The sequence below is a fragment of the Platalea leucorodia genome (assembly GCF_965183815.1).
Source record: "Platalea leucorodia genome assembly, chromosome: 5".
Classification (NCBI taxonomy): domain Eukaryota; kingdom Metazoa; phylum Chordata; class Aves; order Pelecaniformes; family Threskiornithidae; genus Platalea; species Platalea leucorodia.
The window spans coordinates 96448301-96475259 of record NC_138827.1 but is presented as its reverse complement, the minus strand read 5'-3'; the positions used below and the strand labels follow the sequence as shown (position 1 = coordinate 96475259).

The window sequence follows — 26959 nt, the reverse complement described above, 5'->3', positions numbered from 1 at the left end:
AAAAAACCTGTTTATATTCATCAAAATGAAAAATCAGCTTTCAGCTGAACTGATACAAGATGCTATCTAAAAGTGAATATATATATTGACCAAAAGAAGCTTGAAAAGCTCTGAAGTATTTTGGATTCCAAATTAAATATTAGCCATTCAGGAGAAAAAAATAACCTTAAAGACCATCAAGAAATACCTCTGCTTAGACTGCAGAAATAGTCAAAAGGCAGTAACAGCAACATAGCAAATACTGATGACTTTGAAGTAACAGGCAAAAAAGAAAAAAAACAATTGAAATATTTTTATCTAAAATTCTATCTTTCAGTAACATCTATAATGACTAATATCAAGACACAGGAAACCAGGCTTCATGGTAAAAGAGCTACTCAGTTCTTGCTATATTTTAGGGGGAAAAAAATCTTCTTTTCCATAGAAGAATATTATTAAGTACTCTAAAACTATTCCCACTCTAATTGAGGCCAAACCTAAGGTGGTCAGACTGCTGGAATGAATTCTTAGCCAGCTTGAATTTTAAGAGGTTCTAGAAATCATAGAATAGGACTTCTTATGTGTATGAGAAGTCAGAACATATTGGGATGTTTTTCTAATATTTAATTCCAGGCTCAGAAGTGTGAGTGATAACGTATTTTGGTAGGATCCTCAGTACTTAATATGCTCAATTTAGCAATTAAATTAATTTACCTGAAATGTCATCATTCTGTGGAGAAAATCTCACCTATTTATACTGCCTAGTCTTCAAATATTGAATTAACACAACTGTGTTCTAGTGGTTTATGATGTGGTATTAATAAAGCTATCCTGTCTAGCAGTATTTCTCTTCCTGTATCAAGAAATTTAAGAATAATTTAGAGAGTAAAAAAATATTAGAAAACTTGTCCTGGATAACAAACCCATTCCTGTTTTTTGCTTATGTAGGAGCACATTGTATGCAGTGCATTTACAGTACCAACTTCTATATGTCCTACACCACGCTCTAGCAAAAATACAGTAAATGAAAGATTTATTACTGTACACCCTTGTCTGAATACCTATCAATGTGTATTTATATAATAGTTATACAACTATAAATTAGTTTACAGCTGTCTTACAACAATTTCCACTGTTAGGGGAGAAGTGATGTTACTGAAGTAGATGTAATGGAAAACATAAGTATACTGTAGAAGGTTTCTAACTCTTGAGACAAATCAGTCTAAACACCCTTTGTCTTCAGAGAGCATCCACCTCCCTGCCCCTCCAAGTGTCAGCTCCCTGTTCATCTGAGATGGATACTTGTCAAGATTTTCTGCTGATACAGTACCACATAAAAATTATTTCAAATGACCCATAGTTACTACTTAGGTGTTGAAGACAGGACAAATAAAAGAATATTGTTTTTCACTGGTGATTGGTAGTAATTTGTACCTGTAATTTCAGTAATGCTGCAGTTTTACTGGTGGTAGTGTTTTCAGGAAGGTATGTTTTTATTAGAGAAAGATCTGAAGAGGCTTTTACATTATTTCATTTCTGGTTGTAAATTTTTATGGATAGACAGAAAATGCCTAGAGAAGCATTTTTAATATATTGATAATTTTCAGTATCTTCCCACAACTGCAATATCTGTTATGCCTTTTTAAAGGGCTGCTGAATAAGTGTTTCTTAGTTTTCTGATTACAATTCTATTTCAAGTAATGTCTAACATAGGGGTTTTTTTGTACATATTTTCTTGTATGTTATTTTTGTAATAGTAAATTACAGGTTTTGTAGCCTCACAGATTATAAATTATGAATTAAAACACGCCTCAGTATCATAGCACACTAACAAGTGTGTGGTTTTGCACTATTTTAACTTTTTTAAAAAAGTATGAAGGGGATGTTAAATGTTTGTCTCATGCTGACACTCCACTTAGGCTTCCAAGGATCAACAGAGATCCTGGAAAGATCAGAGGTGACTTCAAGATGAGCATCTTGAATTAATACAGGTTAATAATTAATGGCTGGCTGACAACCCACTTGCCATTAATAGGTCACTAATAGCCTGCAAACAAAAGACAAGTCAAGTTCTAAACCAAGTTCTTTTCCTTTAGGAAGTTGTACAGTATGGAGTAAAAAAAATAGGAGCTGTAGTCTTCCTTTCCTTTTCTGATGAAGAGCTAGAAAATGTATATGAAATATTCCAAACCACATACATGCAACTTATTTAAATCTAGCTTTATATTGTCTTTGTTGTCTCAGAGCATTTTTGGCAGGGTTATGGATGTCAGTAACCCAAAACAGAAATTCCTGCCTTACATGGCTATCAAAACCTGTGTATTGCAGAAGGGTGACCTGACATTAATGCAAAGGGAGGTTATATAGTCATAGTTTTTGTTGGTCTACAATAAAATCCTGATTCATAGTCAGTTGAAATATTCCTGTTGATTTTGGTGGTCTTCTGGTTTTTCTCTAAAAGAATGAAATCCAGAAGATTTTGAGAGTATCTGTGAAACACTAGTCTCTTTTAGTGGACATAATTCATGTAGCAATAAAAGTGAGGTGTACGGGTTGTTTTGTACTTGTGCAGTAGCTATTTCAAGTCATATATTAAGTCTTTTAGTTTCACAAATTAGTAGTAATTGTGGAGATCAGGAACTAATGTGACTAAAATGTACTTTTTGAATAATATATAATTCAGGTTATAACAGTAAACAGTATTATATTGAACATTCATGATACTTTTTAGTGTCTTTGTGGTTTGAGTCTTCTAAAATGTAGTAAGGAAGTTAGTAGTAGATTTCCATGACTTGATAGAGTCAAAATGGGATGCCTATCTCCAGTTCCCATCCATCTTGAATAGTGCTGCCAGGAGAGTCTGCGTTCGAAGCTTCTGTTTTGACAATGCATATGTCTCTATCCTTGTGAAAAATGCCTCCCAACAAATAATGATTATTTTCAACACTATTATGCCATTCTTCATTTTGGTAGTTTTTAGCATGACTATTGTAAAGATGCCTTGCACGCTTTCTACAATTTCTTATTAGTCAGTCTACCTTAAGGTTGGTGACTGGGAGTAATCTCAGTCTTGCTGTTTCTTGTGACTATATCCCAAAAACTGACTAAGATTCTGGTTCATTGGATTGTTGTTTGTTTGTTTGTTTGTTTTTTAACAAAAGAAAATTGAGGTAAGTCTTGAAATTCTACATAATATTACTACTGGCTTGGTCCATTGAATTGATTTTTCTTCCTAAGTCCCGCATGAGGCATTCTAAATATTGAATCCTCAGCGGCTTTCTGTACGACTGAACCCAGATTGCTTCAGGCGGCTGTTTCACCAGCATCTCACACAACTGATGAGAAACAGCTTTTGGGTTTGATCTGGCTTTTTGAAGCCAGAGTTATTACAACATATGTGCGTTGTATCACTCCGAATGTTTTTATAACAAAATGAAAGCGAGTTCCTGTGTGTTCTCAGATAAGCTGCCATCTTATTTCTCCCTAGATGATTAGGATTGACAGAGCACAGTTTTTTTGCTGTTTATTTATTGACTATAGCAGGCCTGACTTTCAGTTTAGAAGCTACCCTTTAGTTTTCAAATGGGTAGAGTACCACTTCATTTTCCTAAAAGAGACCACTGGATTTGCATCCATTAGGTTTATTGTATCTAATTGCCTGTAGCACAATGAAGCTAAAAATGTACCAAGAGGATAAAAATGCAGAGCCTTGTACTGGAGGAAGACAGCGTGTACCACAGCTGAATGAGCAAGAGTAATGAACGCTTCCAAGAGTTCAGTATTCTGGAGCTGCATGTTTATCACTTTCACTTTAAGAAGGGAATATTTGTGCTCTCTTGGCTGGATGAAAAGCCTGAGAAAAATTACGAAGACTCAGATCTGACTTTGCTTCTGAACAGAGATGAAACATTTAATTTATCATGGTATTTCCTTCAGCACATTTCAGTGGGGACTTGCCCACTGCACACATAAATTGCAGGCAGACCAAGTGCTTTGGCTGGGAATGCAGAGGTTAATCCCTATATACCTTCTTTTTCATCCACAAAGTCTGCCTCAAGGACTAGCAAAAGCTATGGCAGTTCAATCCATGCTATCTTCTTCGGTTTTGTCCTGCTTTCAGTCTTTTAGGATATCAAATAGAACAGAGGTCACACAGAAATCTGCTTGTGGTTTGAAAAAGATCTTTTGTTTACAGCAGTATCTTCTATATTTACAAAGGACTTACCGTTGGGACTGGTATTTCCCAGAACAGAAGAAAATGGGTTACATTACAGCAGATGTCGGTTAGTTTTTTCCTCACTGTGCATCCTTTTCTTAGCCCGTCTCTTCCATTTAAAATTGTAAAGCAAACAGATTTTTAAAAGAAAAAAAATGTGAAGGGAAAACAAAGAGGAGGATCTCTCTTACAGCATTCAGACAGAATTTGGGATTACAACTTGTTCTGATATATTTCAGCATATGGAAAACTGGCAGATAGTAAGACCCTCATCTGGAGGGACAGGAAGATTTATACAACCTTACCATAACATTAGAACTCTGCACTTTATCTTAAATAAGTGCATTCAGCTCAATGAAGGATGAGCTACACCCATATCTGAAGGATAGGCAAGAACAAATACCTTTCTGCCCCATGAGATGAGTATTTTCCACTGTGGGGAGGGAAATTGTTCTTGTCCCAAAGAACGTAGTTCATTAACCTTGTGCTCCATAGCGTCATCTCTCCACTTACCTGCCTAGTCTGGAAATCAGTGGATATTTCAAAGGAAAAAAAAATAGAAAAAAGTAAGATGGATTTTTCTCAGGAAAGAAAGGGTTGTTATAGAAATGCCAAGAAAAGAGGGGGGGGGGGGGGTGGGGTGTGTGTGATTGGGGGAGATGGATGGAATATCAAAAAATTGAACGAGTGAGGACAAAAATACCAGTAGAGTTCACAAAGCTTTGTTTTGCTGCTTTATCAGTGTTTCTTCTGTGTAAGATTTTCCTTGTACTTTCAGTTAAAGGAAAGAGTCAAAGATGGAGCAAATAAGCCAGGAGTCCACTAATGTTTGTGTCAAGCAGTCATATCAGGAAGAAAAACATAAGAAAAAGTGAAAATCAAAGCTATTTAATTCTTTATTAAAGATATATTAAGATTGAAATAGGAAAATCAAGGCAGTAGAAGACTAAATAACTGGTCTAGGAGAGCACATATAAAATTACAAGACCTGTAACCCTTTCCTTTCTTTCATGTTAGAGAGCTCCAGTAGCTAGACTAGGAGTAGTGTAACAAGTGAAATTATTTACTTCTGTCATTTCAGAAGTGAAAAGAGCAGCTGAGAGGTCTTTGAGTCCAAGGTCCAGCAAGCTGAGACCAGTATTAAACTGACTCCAGATAGAAACTTTTCTAATTTTTTTTTTTTTTTTAAACTTTGTTCCAATAGCAGGTACTTACCAGAGCTGTTCCCAGCTCTTCTTTCAGAGGTCTTTATTCAGTAATTCAAATGGAGAGTATTCAGCTTTTTATAACAATTCTTCTGTGTCTCTCTCCTGTATTCTTTTTCTTCCTGTCTTCTCCTACGGGACCGTTCTGCTCCAGTCTCCCACACAAAAGCATCTGATCCTCTTTTGTACTCAGGTGATGTGAATCAGCAAGAATAATTTGATTCTTGTATTTACCTTCAGACAACAAAGCAGCAGCATTAAACCCCCTATATTGTTAAAGTCTAACATAGTATTTTAAATCTGGCTTATCCGTTACATCTTTCAGTCCTATTTCTTAGCTTATTTAACGTCCAAAATTGTTGTAGTAACTTTTCTCTGTTTCATATTAGATTTGTGTTGAAACCCTTTAATTTAAAATGTTTTATAGAGAACAAAATCACTAGAAATTTTAATAATCCTATGATGATACAAAATATTACAAACTTTTATGTTTTTCAGTCACATTCTCAGTTGACCATTGCATAAGGTTATAACAAATACTGCATTTTAAAAGTATAACACATGAGTGTCCCAATATTTGAAAGCCAATTGATTAGAAAATCTTTACTGTGGGCAGTTTTTGGCTCAGTATATTTTCCTGAAAGTATGAAGGCATGTATTTCGTTGCAGTTCATGTTTTATAGTTCTAAACATGCCTTTTGATACTTATTTTTGTCTTGAATTCATAGTCTGTCTTAATTTCCTTTTTTTTTCAAATTTTATATCTTAATTCTGCAGAATTGCTCTAGAAGATATATATAATATGTTTTTAATGTGCTATCAGAAAGGTTCATAAAAATGAACACTTGTCTGTACTTCAGTGTTATTTATTCTGTTTTTACCAAGTTCTGCTCTATAAACTCATGACTAATGATAAGTAAAAGAGATAAGCAAAACAAAAATAGACCTTCTCTCCAATAAGATATGCTACATTATCCATTTAAACAACTTCTATAATGAGTAACTGAAGAATGGTTCATGAAACATCAAACAATTTAATGAACTGCCCAAATAAATAAGATGCTGAGGCATCCTCAAACTCCCAAATACAAAGTAGCTTTGTTACAGCAGATGTATATATCCAGGGTGGATACCAAAAAATTGAAAGCCTGTGGTATTTCATGTTTTTATTGTAAACACATGAAATAATGATATGCCAGTCAGTTCCCCACAATAACTTTTAGATTTGTTGTCTAGTTTCAGCTTAATTTGAGATCTGCGCAATTGCCTGAAAGATGATCAGTTCCCAGAAGGTTTGTTTAAATGAGTTTGATCCCAGGTTACATGTCTGCACCATCTCAGCACACGCCGTGAACGGAGGCAGCCAGACCCTGCCAAGGAAGGGCGTACATGGGCAAGAAAGAGAGATTTGGGTGCATCCAAAGAAAAGGCTGCTGCATCAGCACAGTTATATTACTGAACTTTGCAGAGTCCGTGCTGGAGAAAACTATTCAGCTAGAGGATATCCATCATTCCTAAATTCTGCACTATAATACAATGTATTTCTTTAAACATCAAAAAGAGGAGTTGGTGTGCCTCTGCCAGTCAATGTCAGACCTCAATAGGACAAGTGGGAACCTTGACTCTTTTTTATTAGTTGGTTAAGTAAAACAGATTAATTCAGCAACACATCGGCAGCTGGTGAATATATTACTGAAGAGTTCTCAGGGTTTGTGGTATCCCTCTTGTTAAAAACCATGTACAAATGCTGGATTAGGTAGGCAGCAGTCTGGCTTCACAGGATTTGTTTTGCTATGTGAGAAATGAAAGGCCTTATTGCTGAAAGCATGCTTTGGGCTGGAAAGGTGCTTGTCTGTTTCTTTAGGATTACAGTTATTTGGATGTTTGGGCATTGTATGCGTGCTAGTCTATAAATTTCTTGTTGGTGTCATTGAATGATTTTATATCTTGTTCACTGAAATGAATAGAGATTTCTTTTTCAAAGTGTCTCCAAGACAGGCACAACTCTAATTGCAAAACAGCTTTATAGAAAGATTGAATCTGGCCTAATCGGAATTTGTGTCACCTCGTACCTCACCGCTAAGACGGTGGCACCACTGCCATAAGGACTCGGTGAACGCAGAGCAGCAGGCAGTATCTCTTCTCAGTGATTTTACAGACTGAGCAGATGACAAAAAGAATAAATCAGAAAATATGGTTTAGGAGTAACAACTTAGTATGCAAACATCGATTTGTGATGAGGATTTAAAAGCTGAATAATTTTCTTTTAGATACGTTGGATAGGGTTTAGTTAAGAAGGTTGTTAGTTAATAGAGTGGAAGAGAGATCCAAAAAGTCAAACAGGAAAAGGCTGAGGTCACCGGAAAATTACTGAGAAGTTTTCTGAGATCCCCCAGGTGAAACCAACTTTCATTTTTTCATTTCATAAACTAACTAGGAATGATAGTTTCAAGCAAGAACCCATATTGTCATTACTATGTTACGTCCTAAGGAGGTCAACTTTCTTGTGGCATCATTTGGATGAAGCATAACTGCTGAGCACAGGCCCCCAGCACGGTACGGTACAAGCTCACAGCCCTGCTATACAGGCTTGTGCAGTCCCCACCAACTCTGCAGCTCTCAGGGAGGGCTTACGGTCTCCTAAGTGTATTTTTTTTAGCACTGTGGAAGCAGAAGTGATAGTTTACTTATCTATTTTGAAAAGTGATTTTTTTCCTCCTCATTGACAGGGATCTGTAGCTCTATTTAAGATGCAAAGTTCTCTTTTGCCAGTTACGTAAAATGGAATTGTTGAAAACAACTCTGTGTGTGTGTGTGCTCTTGCTGCAGATGATACCTGTAAATTAACCTGTGAAAATGGAGGAAAGTGCATTATAAACGAGAAGGGGGATCCCCGATGTCACTGCTGGCCAAGTTACTCCGGTGAAAGGTGTGAAACTAACCATTGCTACAACTACTGCCAGAATGGAGGAACCTGTGGAGCATCTCTCCTTGGTAAATATTTCTGAGCAGCTGTATCTTACTATTATACCTGCCTTAATTTAAATGCTTGAATTTATTCTTTGTTTGTGATACTTTTTTCTCTTGGTAACTTATTTGCTTTGTCCATACTTAAACTATGTGCAACATAGCAGTATATACCATACATACACTTTATAATCAATAGTGCTTTTCATTCACGTACCTCGGTGTTTTAGCAGAATTAAGCTGCATCCCACAAGAGGGAGCATAGAAGTCTAAAGTATAAAGACGCACATGTTGAGGTGTAGAAATGGAATTGTAAAGCGTAAGGTCCAGTCAAACTACATCTGGAAGCACCCCACACATCTTGGTCTCTCTTTATCTCAATTCTTCCTCCAATTTTTTAGGTGTATACACGGAGATATCTCCTTAAATTAGAGAGTTGTGTGACCTCAAGCTTTTACCTTTGTCTTACTGGAATTCACAAAGTAGGCATTTTACGCATCTAATTCTCAGGAATATTTGTTTGATCAGAATTCAGATCCTTTGTTTTCCTGAAGGAATTTGAAATCCCATCTCTTATCTTCAGGGAGATTATCCTGTGTGTCAAAACACGGGTATTTGGCAGTTGATCTTTGTCCTAACACGTAGGCTGTTGTAGCTTGTATAATGCAATTAGTGTTTGGGCTAGAGAGGGAAAGTATGATAAGAAGTACTCTAAAATTTAGTAATTATGTGAGAAAGGAGAAGCTGAATTCTATTTTCTGCTCCAAGGAATATTTAAATATTTGATTCAAAGTAGAACAGCTGGAGAAGAGTTTGCTGTCTCATCTCTTCTCAGAAGCTTATCAGCTGCTGAAGATGGTGTGAATCATTCTCTCCTATGTGATGAAATGACCAACACTCTGGTCTCTGAAAGAAAAGTACAGTACCTGACTTTAGAAGAGGAGTTTGTGACTGTTTAGCACAAACAGAGCGAGCTCCCTGTAATGCAGAATTATGTATCTTAGTCTCTGTGACAGAGGGGGCTTGGATCTCAATGTTTTCCTCAGGACTCCTTACTAATTAACTTTAGCTGATATAGTTTAGTAATTTAGCTTCACTTACTATGCTGACTTCTCTGGAGTCTTCTCTTATTTACTGAGATGCGGTGGCAAAAATCCAAGTGAATGCAAATCTAGCAATCTGTTGTGTGCCAAACAAGACTTTTCGGTTCTGAATACTTGAGGGTTAATAATGTTGTTCATAGTTAACATCACTAATAATGACTAAATATTATAAAATGAGAATACTTGAACTTGAAGTTGATTAATTATACTTGAAACTGCTTCTAACAGCTGATGGAACTACTGACACAAATAATAAGCAGAGATTTTTCTCAATGTAGTGAGATCAATACGTGTTTAGTGAGGACATGCAAGTGAATGAAAGTAAGTCACGGGTGATTTAAATGACGTGCAGAACTTCCCTGTCATCTGAAGAGAGGATATTTACTACCATATCTTTACACGTCTGGCATTTAATTGATACTTTTGTAGAGTTAAAAGTCTTCATAAAATTAATAACGGCTCCTAGAACTCAGCTTAGTTCTGAATCCTGTGGAGACCTCAGGGTTTCATTTAATCCTTTTCTTTCGGCAGTAGCCATAGGGCTTACTCACCTCCAGCAGCTCGTGTTTTCTTTACCAGGCACCTAATACTTGCTGTGCTCACACAGCTATGCTATCGCTGGGGTATTTTTTTTTCCCTCCCTGATAAATCCAGCCTCTGAAATCTCTCAGCCTTGCTGAAATAATTAGTGTAGCAGGTTTGGTCACCAGTGAGTAAAGGAGAGATATGAGCAGATACTACAAGATACTTCTGCTAAATTGTTACTCATGGCCCCAGCTGCTACAGAGGGCCTGGAGATGCAGGCATTAGCCTTGTTTCTCCTTGGTCTCAAACAGGACAATGTGCCTGCACCAGAAATGCATCAGGAGAGCCAGCATGGATGTTACGACGGCCCACATTTCATTGTTCAACTGCCTGATTTTTGGGAATCCAGACCTTTAACTGCAACTAAAATTTACTGTACCACACATGGCCAAAGGGTGCCAAGCCTTTATGAGCCAAGACCAACGTAGAGCTGGTTCTGATGACTCTTACAGGGCATACCTGCTAACAGGAATATTCTTCTGCTGTGCTGTGTCCACCTTCCCAGTTTCATCGGATTTTTAATAAACATATTTAAAGTTAACCAGATTTCCTATCTGCCGTTTCCAATTCATGAGGGTCGCCATGCCTTGAAGGCTATGCCATAACTTTCATGTGCTGGAGATGTGGAAGACTGACTGTCTATCTTTCTAAATCAAAGTGACTCCATCCAGCATTCCAGATAAAATTTTTGAATTGATCCGCATCTCATCTTCCTTGCATGCTTAGCCCCTGGACCCTGTAAATCTCTATTTCTTATCAGACTATATTTCTTATCTATTTCAGGCCATAAATCGTGTGTTACTGAAACAAACTAGCGTGTCAGTGAGATGTCCCCTTATCCTAGTTCAATCTAATCCATGATATACTAAAGCCATTATGTATCTTACAGAAGGAAGCTAAACTGGAGGCCCCAAAAGCATTGAAAACTGTAATTAAATCAACAAAGCTTAATTCCTCAAGTGTTTTTGCAACAATCATTTCCTCATTCCAGTCAAATATACCACTGTGCAAAGCATGTCGTTCGGTCATTGCATCAGTGAGTGCATGTTTAGCATCAAGGGCTGCACACAGCATTCCCAGTTTGGACTGAGGGTGTGAAATCCAGACCAGAGCAGCATTCACTCACTTCTCGTTGTGTCAGCCTTCAAGGCAGAGTTGACCTGCTTTGTCAGGTTCATATGAGAGTCATTAGTGTATATGTTACTTTATTCTTGCACATTGCAACATGTAGGAATATAAAGGTTCTTTATTATCAGGAATTCCTCTGTTTTTCCTTAATGGTTGTAAAACTTCGGCATGACATTATGCATAGATTTAAAATATTATGTCCTACCAGGTTGACCTGTCTGCTAGCAATAGGTACATTGCACGCTTTTTTTTTTTTTTTTTGGTAGAGTATTCTCTCGCATTTCTGGAAAGTATAAAATTACTATTTTAAAATAAAGTCAAGCTCAATATCATCTTAATTTCTTCTACTGTGCTGCTGCTATCTGTGCATACTGCCTCCTGTACTACAATGCTCACAAGCACTTCCTCAAAAAGCAACATTTATACTTCTGATCCGTTATACAATTGCCTCATCAAACTGTCCTGCTAGACTGATGCAATCAAGTTGCACGTATTTTCCTAATTTTATCTTTTTTTAAAATTTATTTTTGTTCAAAATGATGAAGCTTTTTCCTCTGGAAGCTGCAGAAGCCGTATGTGTGCGAGTGCCAATCCAAATCCCATCCGCAGAATATAAATGACCTGTGATAATTTCAGTTTGCTTGACTCGGTCTTTCTTAGAAGCTCCAATTGCGCTTGTCAGTTCTTGTCTATTATCCAACAGCTTTGATGCAGTCGATCTAACAAGTGTCATTCTACACGCACGCCCTTTGGAAACCCTAGGGACTGCCACTAAGTGTAGCTTCACAGGGAGAAGAGCTTCTGCAGGGTCCCCGCTGCTGGGAGGCTTCCCTAGGAGTCAGGGAATTTCCTTGCTGTTGGCTTCCGGCTGGTAAACCGAGGAAGAGAGATCCTGAAAACAAACCTTTTGTCATATTCTGATATAAATAAAATGACACACCATATGAAATGCTCTTCTACTGAATGTGTGTTCTAGTGAATGTGTAAATCCTGCTCTTCTTCACCACCTAATATATAATAGTAATGTGATAACTAATTAAGTAAATTGCAGAGTATTACTAATTTTTTAAGACATGATTGTGCTAAATCTTTGCTGGATGTGTTAAGTTGTAGAACCTCATTATCTGCACACAAATGTTAATTTGTTAAACAAATCCCACTGGCAATTCAGGGATTATTCGCTGTTGGTTTACTTACTGCTAAGCCTTTTGGCAAATTCCTATGTGAACATTATATAGCTAGAGATTGGGGCAGCTTTAATTAAAATTTATAAGTTTATGACAGTTGTATTGAACTACAATAATTGAACAAAGAAAATGTCATCAGTTAATTAAAAGTACGCATCTGAGACACGTAATTAAAAGTTTGGGTATAATAATGAACACTTTCCGGTAAGCCAAATTAATGGGAATTTGGAAAAAAAATAAACGTTACCATAAAAATGGACTTCCTTTCTCCTTACAGCTTAAAGTAAAAATGTTGGAGCAATAATTTAATGCATGTCTTGAACACATTAACTAGATCTAACTGTTCACAAAATTAGATAAATACATAATTGTACTATACTTACAGTACGAAGAGTATGTCTAACCGTATAGAATTGTGATGTTTGTATCCAAATGAGTAAAAAGTTATTGTCTTTCCACTAAATGAAAGTTGATGAAATATTCTCAAAAATAATTCTATATAAAGCAGATATTATTTTATATTCTATTTTATAAGCAAAACAAGTTGATTTTGGGACTCGATGGTGCATACTGAAAACACTGTCAGTGAAGAACCTGTTTGCTTTGCCAATGGCATGGCAGTCCCAGTAATCTCAAAGGGGGCTGCTGCATCATCTTGTCCCCAGGACGGGGGCTGTGGGAAGGGGAGAGGGGTGGTATTTAGCTAGATGTTGAGGCTGGCTGGTCTGGTGCACAGCTGATCTAAGGGTCCCAACAGAACCACCACAACCCGCCTTAGTAAGAGCAGCCTTTGAGACTACTCTCATATATTTAGAGATTGTTCTTTGCTCCCTTTCTTTCACAACATGGAAAGACTGTGTATCTGTTGGGATTGATCCCGATCGGCTCGCCTACTAATTATGTACAGTGATACAGCTTCTCTCTGCTACTGTTGGTTCAGTAAAGCTAATTATGGTTCATCAGCCACACAGAAATGAATTATTGTGATTCCCACAGACTGCTGGTAACTACTCCAGAAGACATGATATTACTTAAAGTAGGCTGGTGTAGTGTCGCATTGTTTTCTTTAATAGTGACAGCAAGTGAAATATGCAAATTAAATGTGCATATTCACACATAACAACTTAAAAACACACATTGCTGGTAGTGAATTTATTGACTGGAATAAATAAATAACCTATGTCTTGGTGCAGGCATTCATCTGGATGATCTCGTTTTTTGAAACTTTCAGAAAGCTTGTAAAAATAGTGCTATTTTCCTAAAATATGTATTTTTTTTAATTGCAAAATACCTTATGTGGTCATATAAAATGCATAATATTTCTCTGTTTTTTAGGCAATAGCACAAATCAAAGTTGGTCTCCTTAGTGTTCTGTTCATTACAAAATAAATGTAAATAGGAGTTTAAGGTATATGAGTAGATTCCCCAAAGAAATCACCTAGATATTACAGAAACAGTGCACTAAAATATTTATTAGCTATTTTTGAAGAGTATTTGAAAAGTTATTTGCTATTATATAGCAAATTAAATTGGCAAACTGGGAGAAACTACAGTCTCTGTCATCAGAATCTAATTGAACATTGTAGGAATTTGATCCCTATCATCATCTTATGGATGATTTTTCTTTTTAAGAAAGGGGGAAACTGCATTTCATCTTCATGCCAAAACCTTCACATAGTTTGTTCATGTCCTGCTGCCAAAAATAACTTCACATGTTCTAGGGTCACCATAAAGTAGTCTCCTTTAATTTACTAAATTCTGTACAAAACATTTGAAGTAATATGTGAGAATGTTATGTTTGTTTCAAGTTCTATCCATTCTAGAATTAAGATTAAAAAATCTGTAAATTATTGTTCTTATTTTTTAGGAGAGAGGCTACATAGAGAATCTTCAGGGAATAGTGACTTTCAAGTGCATTGTTTCTATTTCATTATTATTTTTGTTACTTGTTTTATATGTCTTACCAGGCACCCTTTAATGTGTTCTATGCACTTCATTTCTTTAGAATTGTTATTTAGCATTATTTTAAATACAACATAGTCTCATCAATAGAGGAACTACATGCTTTATGTTTCCACTTGCATATACATATAGGGAGATACTCAGTGTATCCAAGAATTGGATTAGAGATAGTAAATAGCAAAGTACAGGCACATCAGTTGTAAATCACTGAGAGTGAAGAAATCCTGAACAAAAAAAAAAGGGTGCTTCCTGCTCTCTCGGTATTATTGCTGTGGCCTTGAAATTGGAACATTTGCACAGGAGATGCTGAGAATGTGCTGCTACCTTGTCCTCCTTGACACTTTGACAAACAACATTTTTCAACATAGGTAATTGAAACAGGATATTTTTCTTGGGATTATTATGTTAGGGAAGAGATTAAAGAAGAGGCTAGGCGAAAGCTAGGATGCTAATCTGTAATAGGCAGAGAAAAAGACAACTATTCTCTTACAGTAAATGCAGTCGAGGATTGCACTGAAGAAGGAAGAGCTCAAAACAGGGAAATTTTTTTTGTGTTTTCTTTCAGAAAATTATTTTTGCCCATTTTTGCATAAAATACACCAAAAGATGGTTATCTGAATTTGAAGCAGTTAGCATTCCTTAAACCACTTTCCTTATTAATATTTTTCTATACTATAATGTGTTGTGACCGTTTCTGTGGTGGTGAAGGTTGGGAATTAAGAGACAATTTTACTTCTGTCTCTGTACGGCTCTAATCCTGGTACTTCGTGACTTCATGATACATTCAGTTATGATACATTCATTTAAATGCTGAAGTTCCCTATGCATGAGATTACCATGCAATGTTTGTTAGTTAGGATATGCGACATCTTGGTTAACATGACTGTTGCCTTTGCAAACATAAATCAATATTCTGATTCTATGATACAAAACCTTATGGCATTGCTTGTCATTGTTTAATACTGCAGGTTTATTAAACTGTTCTTGGAACTATTTTGTATCGGCAATAATTTATGAGAATAAGGCAGATTGAAATGTCATTATTAGTATTATTTTAGATGCCAATAGTCTGTGTATAAATAGGCAATGAACTATTAATGCTACTAAAAGTCATGTTAAATTGAGTGACAAAAATGGGGTTTAGGCTATACTGTATTAAATTTTCATGTGAGTGTCAGCAGTTTGGCATATTTATCAGCCTACATTAGCAAAGAATAGAATAATCTTTTCTACAAACTAGGAAAATATCATTGCCCCATCATTTTAAAAAATAGAGGAGTATTAATAATAAAAATTGATTTCAAACCTCCAGATCTATGTTCTATCACTATTTTATTTTAATGTTTTTATTGAAATACTGATTCAGATGAAGGATTATGTGAAACCCCTTGGCTTAGGGGGAGAAATTTGAATATAAGTGTATACATGGGGAAAAACAAAAAGAGTCTGTGCTAACATGTGAGTTCAACATCTTTGATTTAATGTTTAGATCACAGGGGACAGATATGAATAACCAGGCTGATGCATATTAAACTACTTGGAGCTATTTTTAAGTCAATGGTTTTGTTCCTGCTGTACTCATTAGAGGAAGAGACTAACTGATCTCATGGCCTTTAGGATGATTTGCAAAACACTTTAAATTAGCATAGCTTAAAATAGAAAATATAGCATAGAATTGTGTGAAGGGTTTCATGTAAGAAGAGTAAGAAGTAAGTGAAAGAGAGAATAAATAAATCATTCTGCGTGAATCAGAAAGAGTAGAAAAAATGAGGGCACTTCACTTGCATTGAAAAATCCTTCAACAAATATGATATTAAATGATTACGTAGTATTAAAATAAAGGCAGACCAGAAGAAAATTAGAATTGTGGGGTTTATGGAATATTTAGTTTAATCTATGTTAATGAGACAACCAACAGAATTAGAGAAGGAAAAAAAAAAAAGGTAAGAAGTGTTGCACATTTCAGAGTTGTAGATGCAGCTGTGGTGAAAGACATCAGGAGGCAAATGTGAAAGTAGTTGTGGATACCTACACCAGACGTTGTATTACTGTGAGGAAATAACGAGACAGAAGACAGCAAGGGAGGGACCTGGTCGTATTGCATCAGTAAATCAGGTGGCAGTAAGGATTTCCTGGTAGATCAGTATGAAGATGAGAGATAATTATTATGGAAAAGTAACCAGTAAATGTTATTTCATTTGACTACTTAGGATATTGGCTCTTCTGAACGTTTTAAACCAAGTCAGGCCCAAGTCAAGCATTCCTTCTCTTGTGTGCTTGCTAACCCACCCCTTCATGAAGTAGGATTATTTGTATGTAAGAAGTTAATTTCTGCCTTATGGCATGGTGTGAAGTTTTTCAAGTGTAAATGCAGGCATAACTGGAGTTTCTCATCATTAATGTATTCCCTGACTTCCTCTGATTTCTTTCGGATTCCACAGTCATATCATTATCTTGATTGGGCTGTCAATAATAAAATCTAATAGGCTATTATTCCTGTTTATGCCTGTAATTCCAGTCCAAAAAGCTTCTGCATTGCACATACAGTACATTATGTAGTTAACTTGCTAATCTGATTGACTTTAACACTTCTTAACATGTAGCCCTATTCTATTACGGGCAAAGACTAGATATCAAGGAAGTGTGTATTAGTTTTACAATAACTCATTAGTTGCCTTCCTTCTCCAAATTTGCTATAGCCAATGATATTCATGTTCCCATTCAACACTAGACATTTTGGGTTTCCCATCTTAATTCTTGGACTTTTACCATTTATGTAAAGCACGTGTGTTTCTGTTTGGGTTTTCTGTAGTCTACTTATGAGGCATCTGTTTTGTTCTGCCTGATACCTATTTACTCTTTGACTATTGCTAGCCCATGCATGGTCCCTTACTCAGAGATACGGTATTTCTGCGACTTTACTCAAAGGGATGAGTCTTTGCCTGTCAGCTATCCCTCGCTCTGCAGTGACCCAGTTAAGCTCTTGATTGTACTGGCCAGCAGGTTGGGTTCCTTATGATTCAAATGAAGACCATCTTGTCTGCCCCTTGATTTCAGAAGTGTCCTCAGGTCCTGATTAATCTTCATCTCTTTCCTTACCCATCTTGGAAGCCAGGAAGAAGAAAAGTGTTAAACTCTGGTTTAAGAAAGGAGAGTGGGGGAAAAATAATGTTTTGTAAGAGGTAAACAAGAATGAGAATAGATTATTAGGAAGTGAGAAGGGAGATGGCTAGTTGGACACATCAGGTCATTTACTTGAAGAGCAGATTACAAATAAGATGTAAAAGCAAAGTCAGGAAATGGAAAAACATTTATGGGATCTAGAACTTTGTTTTAAAGAAGATAAGCCTTAAGGAAAAACTCAGGGAAAAGTAGAAGAGTTTAATAAAACAGTGGATTTGTAACAAAGTTATAAATCCTTTAGACGTGAGATTTAGATAAGGAAAAAAAATGGGAAAATTACAATAAGGAAGAATCATAGGAGGAAAACACATCGGGTTTTAAACACTATTTTAAAACCCTTTAAAAACAAAGCTATAGACTAGGAATTAATTTTGTGCAAATATTCATCCCTAGGTGTTCACTACTTTGCAGACACTGAATATTGACCTTACAGGCATCTTTGGTCTGGTGCAAGACAGCAATTTTTATGTTACAGTATTTATTATATGAGAGGGATAGGATAACAAAATAGGCACAGATATTTGTGTTTCAGTAAAAATTGTTATGTAAAGTTGGCTGTCAGTGCCTTAGTAAATATTTGTATATTCATGTGATTATATGTAAAGGTTTGTAGATTTGAGAATAATGGAGTGTATTCTGAAGAGGCGTTGATGTTGATTATACAAACATTTATCCTCTGCACCTGGTGGAACCCAGCCTAGCAACATAATTTGAAGAGCTTAGTCGTATCTTAAATTCCTACGTAAGACTGTCTTGTAAAATAATACCCAAATAAAGAGTCAATGACCAGACAGGCACAAGTGTAAAATGCATAGATGCAGTTTTTGAGGTGTCCGTATCTTACAGTGCTGACTTGCTTTTTAAAAAGTTCTGAATTCAAGCAATGTTTGCAAAGGCATGTTTTATTAGTGTCTAGAGAAAGGCAATTGGGCTCATACCCTAAGACTTGCTACCACTATGATAAATGTATCCATCTTTAAATTGCTGATTATTATTTTATGTTTGTTTATTTTTATCATAAAATAGTTTTCTTTGTTTCAAACAGGGAGGCCTACCTGCAACTGTGCGCTGGGTTTTACAGGACCAAACTGCAATCAGACTGTCTGCAATCATTTTTGCCAAAACGGAGGAACCTGCAGCGTCACTGCTGGGAATCAGCCCTTTTGCAACTGCTTGCCTGAGTATACAGGAGACAGGTGTCAGTATTGTAAGTAATCTTCACAAACTCTTAAATCTGGGTTTATAATAAAAGTTCTACAAAATGGAAGTTTAACATGATTTGAGTGATTTTTCTACGACACGCATTGGTAAACTTAGCTCCAAAATGATTCATACTGCTAAGGGAATGGAATCTGATGCATTCAAGTGGTCTTTGAACATATTTCCACAATATCCATCTACATGTGTAGGAGAACAAAAAGCCTTTTTAGGAATGATTTATTTTAGAATTTTCATGAATGAATACGTACAATGGAGCTGTACAAGACAGCTAACTTTGTCAATAGAAATGAGATAATTGTGTTGAATTTTTCTACTTCAGCTTCTCATATTTGGTATCTTATGCTGGTGGAATACCTAAACATAGCGAATTGATGTAGTTGGTTAAAGAATTTCTCTGGTATCCTTTATCTTCGCCGACCATCACTTGTATCTCCAACTGCTACCTTACCTTTTGTTTTTATTTCTAACCCCAGTAAGCAGCATATTGACTTTTGAGTTTCATGCCTCTGTATTCCTTCTTGCTCAGTCTAAGATCACCTTCAGTATGATTTCTGCCTCCTCCTAGTATTGAAAATCAGGATTTCTAAGCATTACTCTTGTTTAATTCTCAGGACTTAGGTTCTATCCTCTGCATCTAAAGTTCTCCAGTTTGCCTTTGACCCATCCGTCTCTTCTCATTGAGATACTGTTCTCCAAAGGTTTCCATTCCTTTAGAAGGGCTCCACTCACTTCTTAGAACTTTCTCTAATTTTTTACTTCCTTTACAGAGGAGAGGGGAAAGATGATTATCACCCAATAGGCCTTCTGTTCTTCCTCCATTTATCTTTCTTTTCTCTCCATGCTTACTCTTAGCATGGATCACCATAATCTGTTTTCCAGTGACTCAAGTCATTTGAACGTAATCTTGAATTTCTTCTTTTGGTCACTTATTTCAAAATTACAGTTTGTGTTCCTCATGTCTCTTCAACATGATGACTCACTAATGACTCACTAGCAACCCTAACCTAAAACTGGGTTGTTTTTTTTTCTTCCTGAGATCAGAATTATTTTTTTATTAATCTCCTTTTTTTCTACTCCTGCTTGGCTTTGGCTATAAAACTCTAAAATACAGGACTGTCATAGTGCTTGTTATAGAATAGAACATTAAATGTGAAAGCCATGATCTCTTTTGTACATAATTCAGTGAATTTGCTGAAGAAGGCTAGATTTCAACAAAATGGAAGGGAAATTAGCTGTTATAAAAGTCTGGTTTAGAATTATCTACAAGATACAAAAAGTATTTAGTTTTAGTGAAAGGTCTGTCAAACAAGGAAGGGGTTAGTGTGTATCTTAAATAGGATTTGTACTGAAGTAAACTGAATGTATTTCCAGTTGGGAGACTATAAAATAAATTGAAACCTTTGAAAGGAAAACCAGCAGTAATTGTGATTCGCTCCCACTTGGTATTAAACAAACTGCATGGATCCACAAATAACTATCTGCAAACACAATTGGGTATTTGAAAACAGTATAGTACATAAATCATGCCCAGACAGACACACAGATTAAGAAAAAATATTTACTTGAGGCTTACCCAAAACCAAACAAATTGTTTCTAGTTGAATGCTTCTGCAAACAGCTTTTTTTTTTTTTCTTTTTTTTTTTTAAAGAATTCATTTAAATGTAAATTTAGGGGTACTTTTTAAACAATGCTTATTATCAGATTGGATTGTCTGCTGACACTTTGGAAAAATGCCACAATACAGAGACTCGAACACATTATAAAATACAAAATAAAATTAAGCTTTTGTTTACTTAAACCTTAATACTTTTAGGAAAAAAAGTGTCTCACAATCTTTTAGAGTTTTTTTTTTTTTTTTTGCCAATAACAGTTCTATGAAATTGTACAGGTTTACAGTTGTTAATGTGTATATAAGTTCACATCTATGATTTTTTGCTTTATCCACACATATGTATGATTTTTCACTTTATTAATCACATTCACTTTGTATGCATGTTGAATATATTAATATAGTATTATTGCAAAGATTGGTTGCCTCTAAGATATCTTTTTCAGTCTTTCTATGATGTGATTGAAACTAGTTCATATGCAAAGGATGATACATGAATGTGCATAGGTATTTTACTCATGCTCCCAAGCTGAAAATATTATTAGTGTTTTTTATGGCAGGGAGAAGACATTTACTTGCAGTATTGGCAGATTGCAAAGGCCTTATTTTCCTCATACTTATCATCTCCAATTACCCAGTGCAGAGTTTCTCCTGTGATTAGTTCACATAAGGGCTAATAACCAAAATGTGTGCTCCGTGTCAAGGCACTGGCACTGCTGAAATAAATTTAAGTGAATGAATTTACATAGAATTCTACTAACATTGTGCATGTTATTATATGCACATGAATTTGATGTATTTGAATATAACTCCCTATTTTAAATTCCTGAAATAAGATATACAGACTAGTTAAAGTTCATTTCTTGTATCATTTAAGGCCCAAACAACCTAAAAAATAGAAAACGTTTTCACGCAGTTACAATCATTCAAAGTGCATATAGTGATCTCACAAGCTGTTACTTTCCCTGAAACTGAAATTCCTTTCTTTAGCGGGGAAAGAAAAAAAAAAAAAATATGTCGTTTCAGTCCACATGTAGCATATGCATTTTAGATACAACAGAAGATTAAAGGTGTTTGTGACTACAATCAATACTAAAAGCCAATAATCGCTTTAGAGTATGAACTTCCTATTCCTAGGTTTTGGGGTGGCTTTCTTTGTCCTAATGTACATGGAAACTTTTCCTTCTTGCAATGCTTTTTTCATAAAACATCTCTCAATATTAGCTTTCAAACTATGGTAGTTTTTGTTCAAAAAACAACCCCCCTGCTGCAAATTACCATTCTGTACCTTGAATTTGGGAACAGCAAACAACGGACTGCTTCATTTAGTGTTTTTTAAGCCTCTCTGGTTGCTCAGTAGTGATTCCAGAAGCAGATGAGTCTACAGCCTGCATAGATAGGTGGAGACATACAGTGAATAATCAAACAGAAATAACTCTTCCAACAGTCATGCTTTGTCCTTTAGCAAAACTCTTCCAGCATGGTGAGTACCAATGGCATGGCAGTCAGTACGTACTTCTCTGAGAGGGGGAAAAACTGAGCACAGAGAAGCATAAGCAAAATGTTTCCCACTTTGTGAGACAGATACCCTCCCAAATCATCCATCCTGAATACATTCAGTAAAATATATCAATTTTAGTAGTCTCCAATTTGCTGCTTACAACATGCCCCTCAAACGGCAGCTTGGGAGTTTACACTTCCAGACTCAGGGCTGAGGTTGCCATTTGGCCAAGGTTTCATTCTCTAGTGAACAGCTTGATAATGCCCTACTTCTAGCTGCTACTGACTCACCCTTAGCCATATCCTGAGCTTCAAAGGGCTTGAATTTTTTAGTTTTGTCAAAAAGGTAATATTTTATTAATATGGACCAGGTTAACTCTAAGTTAATACAGATGCATAATTCAGAATCAATACATCTTATGTATCAATTACTTCATCCATCGTCCATCAGGAACACTGCCAAAAGCTCAACGTGTGTTGACTATACAGAGCTGGAGAAAGTATTAGAAACAGAGAGAAATAGAGACTTTGAATGATTTGGCCCCATTAAGGAGCTTAAATGATGACTAAAAAAACAAAAGAAAGTTGTCACTATCACATAAATAAAAAGGAACCGAAATGTTAAGATACCAGTATATTGTAGCGCTGGAAGCTTCTTCAGTTAGGCAACTTGTTTTTTTTAAAGGGGTATGAATGAAACAGTTACTGGTGCTTCTAAAGAGTTAAAGAATTCACTACTTGAAATCTCAGTCCTGCTGGCATTTAAGCAGTCAAATAAGCTAATGGAATCTTGCACAGTCTATAAAGATAAGTATGTATGTAGTTTTTTGTAGAACTTATGGATTATGTCTTTATATATTATTATTAGAACTTCATGAAATTTTAATATGTGGATAAATGAAAATAAAACTTAATTATTTCAAAATACTATTTCCATTTCAGTTTAGGATAATGCTGTTAATGGTAATGTGAATGTATCAGAAGATTTTTATTCAGCCAATGTCCCATTAAATACATTAACAGTGCCCTGCTTTTCTCATCAGTAGTCTTTATAGTATGTGGGATGATGCCATAAATGGTTAGACAGCAAGAAGGAAAAAAAAAACCTCTTATGAGTTTATCCTTCTATTTCACTTCTCGAGACTACATCGTTAATATATTATGTATCTGTTTATGGGGTATTCTTGATTCTTCTATTTGCCAGTGAGCCACCAGCTTAATTCATCATTTTGTTTTTATTATAGTACCTTTTAAAACATAGAAAAGTAAGGCATTATTTTTTCTATGATACTCCTTAATGTCTTTTAGTAATTAGCTGTCATGTTGCTTGCAGATGTTTGCCACCATTATTGTGTGAATTCTGAATCATGTACTATTTCTGATGATGGAAGTGTAGAATGTGTCTGTCCAGTACGATTTGAAGGACCAAAATGCGAAGTGGACAAGTGTATCAGATGTCATGGGGGACACTGCTTAATAAGCAAGGACAGTAATGACATAGTGTGCAAGTAAGTGTGTGGGGAGGTGGTTATGGTCAAAATTATATATTTTATATCGATTATATTGCAGTATCCTTCAAATCTGTTACACAGTGGCTACCCCTGAATCAGTCACATCAGAATAGTTCCTTTGTGTGGCTCCTACCCACGCAAAACCCACTGGTTCCTGCCCTTTTAAACCAACTTTTGGAGCACTTCTCACTGGGGGAAGCATAATGTAGCAGGAGACTGAATGGGTCTTCACTTGGAAAAACTGGACTATTTAATAAAGTTAACAGTCAAGTTTTACCACACTGTTGAAATTTGTTCTTTCTGCAGTAGCTGTGACAGTGATAGAGACGTATTTTATACTAATGAAAGCATATGTAGTAAGATGTGCTGCTATATTGCCAAATGATTATTTTGTATAGTAATAGTTTATTTTCATAAGAGGAAAGATTGAAAATATTTTGTGTAAAAAGCTCACTGCCTGTGCTAGCTTTTCAAGGTGGAAACCTAGAATTCTTGCAACCAGTGGATCTTATACCTATTATAAAATCAATATTTTAACATATAGATAATTATAAGGGAATTCATCAGGTTTGATAAAATACTGATTGCTATTTGTGTTTTTTCTTAACCGTGACAGTTGCACTAATGGAAAGATTGCATCTACCTGTCAGTTATGTGATGGCTACTGTTACAATGGTGGTACATGTCAACTGGACCCAGAGACAAATATACCTGTCTGCCTGTGAGTATCCTGCATTGTGTAGATCATTGAAATATCTATGTGCCAACAAATAAGAAAATTATTATGCATGTGTCTGTATTTTTGATCTCTCTAGGATATATAATGTGCTGGTTGCAGTCATAACTCACAGTACTTTTTCTAGCTGTTTCTGTAACCCAATACTTTGTCTACCTTTTTGCAATATATGTATTGAAAGATATAACCAAGGAATATATTGTGAATGCATATAGATACAAAGATATATCTTTTGAGACTTCTAATAATTTCAGGCCAGATCTAAAGCCCATTTAAGCATTTGTTCAGGAATGGAATCAGGAGGCACAGGATGGTTGATCTCCCCTGTTTCTCAAAGGTGGATTAAGTCTTTTCTCCTATAAAGATGGTCAGAGGTGGGCCAATACATTCCTCCTGATGGCTAGAGAATAGGAAGAATAATGTCAGTGTTTATTTCCTTTATGGGTCTGAAGATATGCTCATGTATCTCTTCTTTCTGCCCTAACCTTCACACTGCCCACAGTAGCGTGGCTGTTCTGTGGTAAGATTGCTCTCTCCCACCTTGCTCCATGGTTGAGAGAATAATTCAGGATGCTTTTCTTAAGCCCAGACATCAAATACCAAAGGAAATGTGATTCTGTAGTCTAGGTGGTACTGTCGTAAGAGGTAGAAAAGTCTACATTCTAGTCCTTTCTTGAGAGCTATGGTGTATCTTCTTTTTCAGCTGCTAAATACAAAATATAGAAGCAGTCACTGTAGCAAGAAACTAATTTATTTCCTGCTCTCAGTTACACACTGAGCTACCTAGTCATACTCCTTGTTTTTCCACTTTTGCCTAATAAATGATCTAATCTTTTCTGCGCTGCTGAAAAGCTTCATTGTGGAATAGTCTTCCACTTCCCAGCACAACCTGGAGGTCAGAGCATCCTCCAGGAACGTATGAGGTGTTGGAAGAGAGAATTGGACTCGAGCGTCTCATTTCCAGGGTGACATAAGTAAGTTGTTGTCCAAAGGGATCTGGCATTACAACTTTGTAAATACAGATACAGCCATCCCTTCATTTTGTTGATGTGTATGAGGTAGGTGAACTTAAAAGGGGAGTGTCTGTTGCATTCAGGCTCTCAAGGAAGTTACATAGAGAAATGCCTAGATTTTGTAGGCTGACCAGTGTAAGAGATGGACCAACTGTTCCTCCTGTGGGAGCTCAAGCACTTCTCAATGTGCAAAGGGGCAAAACTGTAGTTGCTATACTATTGAAAAGAAGTTGTCAATACGTGTTAGCAGCTTTGGGGTTAGAGACAGTGGAATGCAGTTTGGCATGGCAGTCCTTATTCAGCTGAAAATGCTTTAAGTGCCTATGTCTCTCTTTCATTATTATTTTGAGCCAGCCCTTTTTACCAGTTATTTGTATCTCCTTAAATGTCTTTAGTTGAGGATGAGAGAGACTCATAAATCTCAGCAAAGGGAGAATATCACAGCTATAATATGTAAGGCCCAAATATGATGATTAAGTCTGGTGATTCATTTGCTTAAACACCTAGAATAGCTATTTTGGAAGCTTGTGATTCTTCCTTTCTTTTTCCTTATAAAACTGGCATATTCTTTTTCAAATTCATATGGAACACCATAGCATCTCAAAGAAAATAAGTTTCATACATTAATTTGTGGATGGATTTACAATACATAAATGCTGCAGCATATGTCAACACTGTTAGCTATGCTAAGAAAGCAGTCATGAACATTTTTAAGGCCACTGCACTCTGGATTGATCAATACAAATGTATAGTACATTTGCCAATAATACTTTGTTAAGAATGTTAGATTCCTGAAACCATCAGTTAGTGTAGGCCCATTGTTTTAAAAGTGTTTGATCAACGCTGATGAGCAAACTTTTCAGTACAGTCAGATTGGACCTTCCATGAAAAACAAGAGTATTAATTTTATTATCTGTGGGTGTGTGCCTGTGTATGTGCGTGTGTCTCTTGCCATCATTATATATATATTGCGTTTAAAATCTGTTCAGCAAAAGGTAGAATATTTATATAGGTCTATTTTACTGAAATTCTGCAGATGCTCTGTGGGGTTTAAAAGTCAGCGCTGTGACCAGAAAGTGAACCCTTGTGATTACTACTGTCAGAATGAGGGAATTTGCACTTTAACTGCGTTTAATGAACCGAGATGCAAGTAGGTTTAACCTTCCACTTAATGCTGCACATTCTGTGACATCATTTCAGGCCACAGTTCATTGGTTCAAGTCATGCACATTCACATACATTTCACAATATATACTTAATCTGGGGGCTCGTTTCTATAATACACACTTACCCTTTGATAGCTGCACTGATGAGTATATTTAAACATACTTTTGGAGTATCTATATCATTGGAAGAAGAAATAAAAAGTTTTATTTTTAATAAGTGAATTGAAAATACTGAAAATGCCACTTGGCTTTTATTGTTCATATTTTGCGATATCTTGCCAAGTTAATCCTACACAGCATAAAGTTTAGCAAACAGTGACATTGCACATGTTCTGTCGTCCAAAACTGACTTCCTATTTCTTATCTGTACAGGGGAAGGTACAGAAGAGCTATTTAGGTGCCACTTCAGGAGTTAAGCTTGTATTCATAAGTCCATTGTTAACTTTATAGAAATAATGCTGTAAAATAGAAACCGCTAAACAAAACGATGTGAGCTACATCATACTTTGACTTCTTCTCTGATAAAAAAAGAAAAGTATAAAACAGATACATTTGTATGCTGTATTTCTCTGAAGGATTTTGGGTCTATTTCTTAAAGAGAAAATTTTAATCCTCATCAGGGAAAGAAACAACTGTAGTCTTTGAAAATGCTGTAAGGCAAACATACCCAGAGATATGAAGTACCAG

At 36.0% G+C, this 26959-nt stretch overlaps 1 protein-coding gene across 1 annotated transcript in view; it reads left to right on the top strand.

Annotated features, from left to right (window-relative positions):
• LRP1B (LDL receptor related protein 1B) overlaps positions 1 to 26959 on the top strand; it is a gene marked incomplete at both ends in the record, with an annotated part of 755097 nt that overhangs the window by 709646 nt on the left and 18492 nt on the right. The window contains 4 exons of the mRNA XM_082312062.1: positions 8230 to 8394; positions 18561 to 18722; positions 23180 to 23354; positions 23974 to 24078. Coding sequence (XP_082168188.1) covers positions 8230 to 8394; positions 18561 to 18722; positions 23180 to 23354; positions 23974 to 24078 — 607 coding nt within the window. The remainder of the gene's footprint in view (positions 1 to 8229; positions 8395 to 18560; positions 18723 to 23179; positions 23355 to 23973; positions 24079 to 26959) is intronic.